Source organism: Aphanomyces invadans (assembly GCF_000520115.1).
Source record: "Aphanomyces invadans strain NJM9701 unplaced genomic scaffold supercont1.31, whole genome shotgun sequence".
NCBI classification, from domain to species: Eukaryota; Oomycota; class Saprolegniomycetes; order Saprolegniales; family Verrucalvaceae; genus Aphanomyces; species Aphanomyces invadans.
This window is the reverse complement of record NW_008580176.1, coordinates 400654-406673: the sequence shown is the minus strand read 5'-3', so window position 1 is coordinate 406673 and position 6020 is coordinate 400654. Positions and strand designations below refer to the sequence as shown.

Sequence of the window (6020 nt, the reverse complement as noted above, 5' to 3'; positions counted from 1 at the left end):
TGTGGATACGGTGAAGAAATCGTTCGAGAAGGCAATTCCTCGCATTTTCCAGTTGTGATGCGGAACTGGCTTGCCAATATATGTTTGCATAATAATGTATGGATGAATGTATGGGCATCACACGGTTTCTAAACAAAAAATAGTGTCGCACTATCCTCATGGGATCCCATGCTAATCCTTCACCCCTCACACGCAATGTGCTACTTTGACAAGGTCAGCTAACCTTTCGCTAGCTTACCCTAATCACCACGCCAAATGTCGCGGAGGTATCCTCGGACTGTCGTTGCTTGCAAAATGAGGGTACTGGTCATTTCAATTGGCAGAGGGTTCGATCCTTGCCCTGGTCAAGAATAAAAATTGCATATTTTCTGAATTGTCTTGGCCAATCAGTGGCCTCAAGTGAGAATGCGATGGGTACCATCATCCTTGATATTTTTAACTCACCTTCCGTAGGTGTACTTGTACTCGATTCATATTGTCGTGTCGATTCAAAACTGGACCTACGTGCCGAATCAATCGACAGAAGGAAATCGACAGATGAATCGGCAGACAACTCCGTCCAATCATCGAGAAGATAGAACAGCAATATCGTCCAATTAAATTTGACGTTGTCACTAGTCGCCACCGAGCCAAGTTGTAGCCAATATACATGGATTGATCGATCGATTTCGCAAATCGCCAGTCAGGTCCAGTTTTGACCAAAAGGATAATACAAACTTCAAAATACTCGCGAGTACAACGCTTGCCAGTTTTTTCCCGTTCACTGTACGTGAGGAGAGCCCGACACATTATGGTTTTGCAGAGGCAACCAGTGTTCGGGGGGCTCTGACTTTACTCAAAGGCGTTGATAATCTTCGCTTGGTTGGTTGTCGTCGCTAAGGTGGGCACTACGCGCCCTGTCCAACTGATGGAGCATCGTGGGCCACTTGCCACACTGTTGCGCTCTCTCTGTCCATCCAGGCCACAAGCACCTGGTACATTTGTAGTCGTTGTGCGGGGAGCATTTTCGCTCAATTCAATCAGCGACACAGTCGATATGAAATGTTGTCTCGCCCACCCCACCCCCTTGACTTGAGGAGTGGTACACTGTACAAGGCTCTTCCGTGTAAACGTGCCTCGCCCAGAACTCTCGTATGTATGATGCCAACCGAAGCATTCCGACGTGAATTTGGTTCAAGTCGTGGCACTTCTCCATTTCGACATACCCTCTATCGTTCACGGTCCATCTCGATCATGACGTCCGATGGGTGTCCAAGCCATGGCTTGGCGAACCTGTACAACGCATCCGAGAAGCGCATGCGTGTTCATTGCGCCGACTTTTTGAGGGCGACCACGGCTGCTGCGTTCGAACAACGACATACCCGATCAGGGCGGTGGAGGCCGATACCCAGTCAACCCGCTTCGAACAAGGCAAGGACCTCGGGCGTGTCATGCCACATCGTCCCGCGGACTCTGGTCCTTGGGCTCGTTGCAAACGTACGTTCTAGATAAGCCGAGAAGTACGTGGCACGTTGTATCGCCTACAAGAAAGGTGAGATATTTCGACGGATGTTCCACAATCAAGTGCCAAAACCGGCACTTGATTCAAACATGACCACCGACGATGGACCGGCAGTGGCGAGCGTCGCGTTCATCAAGCGCCTGTGTGAGTGCAAGTGCCCGCTCTTCACCAAGAAGTACCTGAGGTAATCACGTACTGTTCACCCATGCGATGTGCAGTCCACTCATCCACGGTGCGCCACAGGCCCCACCGTACGAATGGCTCCAAGGTGCGACCTGCACGGGTTGACTCGATGGCAACGTCGTGTTGTAGGTCCTCCGGTGCTTCCCGCACTGCTGTCCACAACACACCGAGTCGCCGTTTTGCGTGTCGTCGCTTGGCGTGCGTGTGGCGGGGTCGGTCGATTTCCTGCAGCACTGCATCGTCCTGTTGCATTTTGAAGCGTCGTACGAACGTCCGATTGTGTGCGGCGATCTCATGGACGAACACGCGATCGAGATCGCCTTGCGCACAGAAACCAATCCCCGTGGCGAGTGGATCCCGACTCAAGTGGTCGCGGTTGAGGTCTCGATCTCGTCGGGGACTCGTTCGTTGTCGATGACTTGACCATAGGACGATCACGTCGTGTACGAGTACAATGCCGAGGCCGAAAGCGGGTGGAACTACAGGTGGCTTGGCGGGTCCTCGACGCAACAGCGGCGCTGCTGGCACTGCATCAAGGTGACGGTCGTTCGAGACACCCTGGCTTCTTACCTTGGACCTGTCGTGCAGGCGTACGTGCTGACTCGCGTACAGCGCGCGACCGGTCCGTCCCACCTCCGAGTCATTGCAATCGTCCAGTCGCCTCCGTTTGTCGTCATGTCGTACCGTCGGGCATGCAAGTCGTGCCAGAAAAAGTCGACGGCGGACCCGGTCTTGTCTGCAACGAGTCGGGAAGCGTGCGAATGTGAAGGCATGTATCGGCTCAGCGACAGCCACTTGGACGAAATCATTTCGACGGGGGCGACACGGATGACGATATTGCCCGACTTGGATGCTGCCTCGCCGAGGGTGGCCACCATGGGCGATGCGTCCGATCCAGCCGTCATGGAGCGCCACCTCGGGCTGCTGTACGCTGCCTTGACAAATTGCACGATCAACGTGACCACCGATGCCGCGTTGATTCAATTCGGTCTGCAACGTTGTCGAGCTTGTGGAATCTCGAACGCTCAGTCATTGCCGCAGCCCCCCGACATGAACACGAGAATATTGTTGGCGTTGCTGCGTGGCCGAGCTACATCGGAGGAGTTTCTACGGCGCCATGCACATTCAATCTTGGACCAGGACGAATTGTTTCGATTGTACGAGCAGTGGATTGCTCAAGTATACGCCAACGTGTGCGCCGTCGTGGCTGACACGCAGACGAGTGTTGCCGACTTCTTCGAATCCCTCGCGGCGGCAGCAGCAGCAGCACCGACTCCATCACACGCCTCGCCAGAGGCTGCAGCCACCATCTCCTCCAATGGATTCGAAGCCTTTGTTGCACAGCTGCGAGAAGTATACTTGGTACATGACCGCCCGTCGGTCCACCTGTCCACCCGTAAAGCATCATGTTTGTTCTTGCCATGTAGGCTCTGGATTATGCAGCGCCAAAGCCGCTCTCGCCTTCGGCAGAGCTCGATGGCACGTGGCGCTTCGATGCCTCGGCATTTCACATCACATCGACAGGATGGACGGCTAGTCTTTTAACTGTGGCACGGAGTCTGAGCATGGGGCTCGGGCTTTCCATCGTTCTCTCGTCAACATCTCTCTTTGTATGCTCTCGCCGTCGGTGACGTGATCGCATGACGTTCTCGTGGCTCTAGGTGCGGTCCGAGCTCGCGCTGTTTTCCACGATCTGGTCGGAATTTATCCTGGACAACACTGCCCGCGTGCTCCAAGTCTTTCCCAACGGCGAATCCACCATGTCCACATGTGCCGATCTGATGTACGGAGACTATGTGGGGTCGCGGCCACAAACAAATCAAGTTCGGCTCGACCTGTTTTGCTGGCCGCTCGAACACACCAAGCACCGAACGTGCTATGGAATCCGCCTCGTGTTTCAAGCCGAGGCGTCGAGCCGATTGCACGGCCAAGTGGAAGTCCAGGTCGCGCACAACGTCGTCGAGCAAAATACGTGGAACATGACAGCAGCACAAAGGATGGATGTGCTGCATCGGTACGAACTCACCACGATCGCGCGAATTGCGGTCGGGTACACTACTGCACCGTCGGGATAGTCTTGTCACCCAAGATCAACATGATATCTTTGACACGTTTGCGTTGGCGAGCACGGAGGCGCTCGCGTGAGAGCTGGTGGCCGCGACGAATTTGATCGTTCGTGCAAGCGCGTATCGGTGCATGCTATGGCTCAGCCCTGTCGTGTTTCGATGCGGTTGCATATTCTCGAGAAAATATGACGTTGACATGCTTTTGCTTCGATCGCTGCGCACGGTTGGGCCGACGAATACAAACGTCGTTGGGCTCGTTTAAACAAGCAACGCCCTACAGCGACATCCCCATCGTATTGGTCAGTCGCCGTCCCAATCTCTGGGTACGCTACAGGCGCATCGTTACCGTCAATGTGGACCTTCGTACGTCGACGATGCGTCAAGAAATGGCCTCGTACCCAGTGCCCCTGGCGCGAAACGAGCCTGTACACGCCCCGTGCATTTTTCGCGTGATTCCGCGCAGCCGCACGTTTGCACATGCGGTAGGCCCGAGTAAGACGCGCCTTCCCTGCTCGTCATGCTTGCGATTGCACTGACTCAAACACTTGAATCCCCAGAGATGACAAAACGACTGAAATCATGATTTGTCATGCCCACCCACGCCGCCATCGCGCGAACGCACGACGTCGTCCTGGTACGTTCCCGACGATTTGTCGTCCACCGTGCTCGGACCTCTGGCACGAGCGAAAACGAATTGGGGCATGCAAGTCGTCACCGTAGAAATGAGCAACATCACTTTGGATAGATCTCGTGATGGCCGCCTCCGTGTGGTGTATACGAATGTCCTGTGCTTGGTGTCGAGTTAGTGCACGCAACTTCATGCCAACGGTGGCATTGTGTCCACATCATCCATTTTTGCACATCGCACTGACGCGCACTCGATTCGCTCCGTCCATGAAAATGCCACTTTGCCTAACCTACGTACGAACAAGAAAGTGTGTGGCTCGGCCACAATCGTGCTCCCCCCTCCGAGGGACAGCACGATGCGTTCCATGCGTCGATTCGAACATGTACATTTCTTGTGGTGCAGGGAATTCCTTGTGCAAGACGCAATAGTTCGGCGGTGACTCCTCGTGCAGAAATGCGAGCTTGAATTCTGACTTATCCTGCCAAACGAAACAATCGCAGACGTCAAGGAGGAAGGGAGATTCGCGAAAGGGGCAACTGATGCCGATACATGGGGCACAATAGCATTTGGGCGGCATACCTCCGTCGTGTGGCTTGGGCCGAGTGGGGACTTACCTGGTCCTGAAACCAAGAAATCATCGCACACGTTGGTGTGCATGCGTTCGCGAGGATCGTTCGTATCAATGCACATACCTGAAAGCGTTGGGAACGCCGTGAGCGAGTGCCGGAATCGTCCTTCAAACCTGCAAATTGCCGGATCTGTGAAGCTTAAGCCTTGATAAGACAGCGTGATGTGCACCCCAGCCCTCTATCAACCGGCACGAACATTGCCTTGGTTCCAAATACCGTTCTTGCCTACGTCTCTTGCAATCCCCTACGGCTCCTGCGTTGAGAGAAGAATTCGGAAGGGCACGAAATACTCGGCGCTAACCCTCCGAGCCACCCAAATGCCTCGAGTACTCGGGCTTACGCGACCCACAACCAATTCTTCCGACAGACATCTCGACAGGCGGCAATCTCAAACGACCGACCCCCCGTATGCCGTCCAGGCAATGCCAGCTCGAGCTCGTCGGTGGATTCCCCGCCACGTGTAAGCTGCACCGTCGTGTCCTGAGACGATTCCTGGTCAATATAGCTGGGGCGTGTTTTGTCCAATTGACAAAATCGGTCGGTCCCACCCCGACCTATTCTCGCAATCAACGCGTCGACACAGCCATGGCGTACACAAAGCAAGCACACATCGCGCCAATGCACGGCATTTGAGTCCCTGCTCATGACCGGAATGGACCAGGAGTCGAGCAATACAAAACCCTTCGCGAAATCCTCGGCGGGTATTTTGTGTTGATGTGACCGCATCAAATGATGGCGCGGTTTTTTACTGCGAGGATTACGCGCTTCTGATTGGATGATGCCACATCTGATATGGCCAAGTTCAACGACAGCACGACCGCGGTGCAAAGTGGAGGGCGTGGAAGGTGGGGTGGAAGAACGCGCGAGTGTTTTGTGCCCCATCACGAAGGAAGGCTTCGTGTTGCGGTGGGATGGCAAGGTTCCTGATCACGGCCTAGCACGACATTTGTGGGGGACATGCATGCTTGTGCTCGTACAAATCTGCGACGAGCAGTAATGCCAGTTGCTCCAAC

The 6020-nt window shown here is 54.5% G+C and overlaps 1 protein-coding gene across 7 annotated transcripts; it reads left to right on the top strand.

The window, feature by feature from the left end:
- Window positions 1–1545: 1545 nt before the first annotated feature.
- Window positions 1546–3949, top strand: H310_11395 (hypothetical protein). 7 transcript variants are annotated; one of them, XM_008878071.1, is made up of 8 exons: window positions 1546–1685; window positions 1745–1769; window positions 1814–2065; window positions 2114–2221; window positions 2273–3046; window positions 3112–3163; window positions 3209–3294; window positions 3346–3949. In XM_008878071.1, the coding sequence occupies exons 1-8, from the start codon at window positions 1549–1551 to the stop codon at window positions 3757–3759; spliced, it is 1848 nt and encodes a 615-aa protein (XP_008876293.1). In that variant the 5' UTR covers window positions 1546–1548; the 3' UTR covers window positions 3760–3949. The 7 variants fall into 7 exon arrangements, with proteins under 7 accessions (XP_008876293.1, XP_008876296.1, XP_008876299.1 ...); XM_008878074.1 differs by having other exon boundaries at window positions 3112–3294; XM_008878077.1 differs by having other exon boundaries at window positions 2273–3294.
- Window positions 3950–6020: the final 2071 nt, after the last annotated feature.

What these genes read in the sequence shown, in the direction of transcription:
- H310_11395 (XM_008878075.1), top strand. Translation starts at nt 1,549, where the DNA reads ATGTTCCACAATCAAGTGCCAAAACCGGCACTTGATTCAAACATGACC. An exon ending in TTCACCAAGAAGTACCTGAG is followed by an intron (nt 1,686 to 1,744) that starts GTAATCACGTAC and finishes GGTGCGCCACAG; the next exon opens with GCCCCACCGTACGAATGGCT. An exon ending in CTCAAGTGGTCGCGGTTGAG is followed by an intron (nt 2,066 to 2,113) that starts GTCTCGATCTCG and finishes ACTTGACCATAG; the next exon opens with GACGATCACGTCGTGTACGA.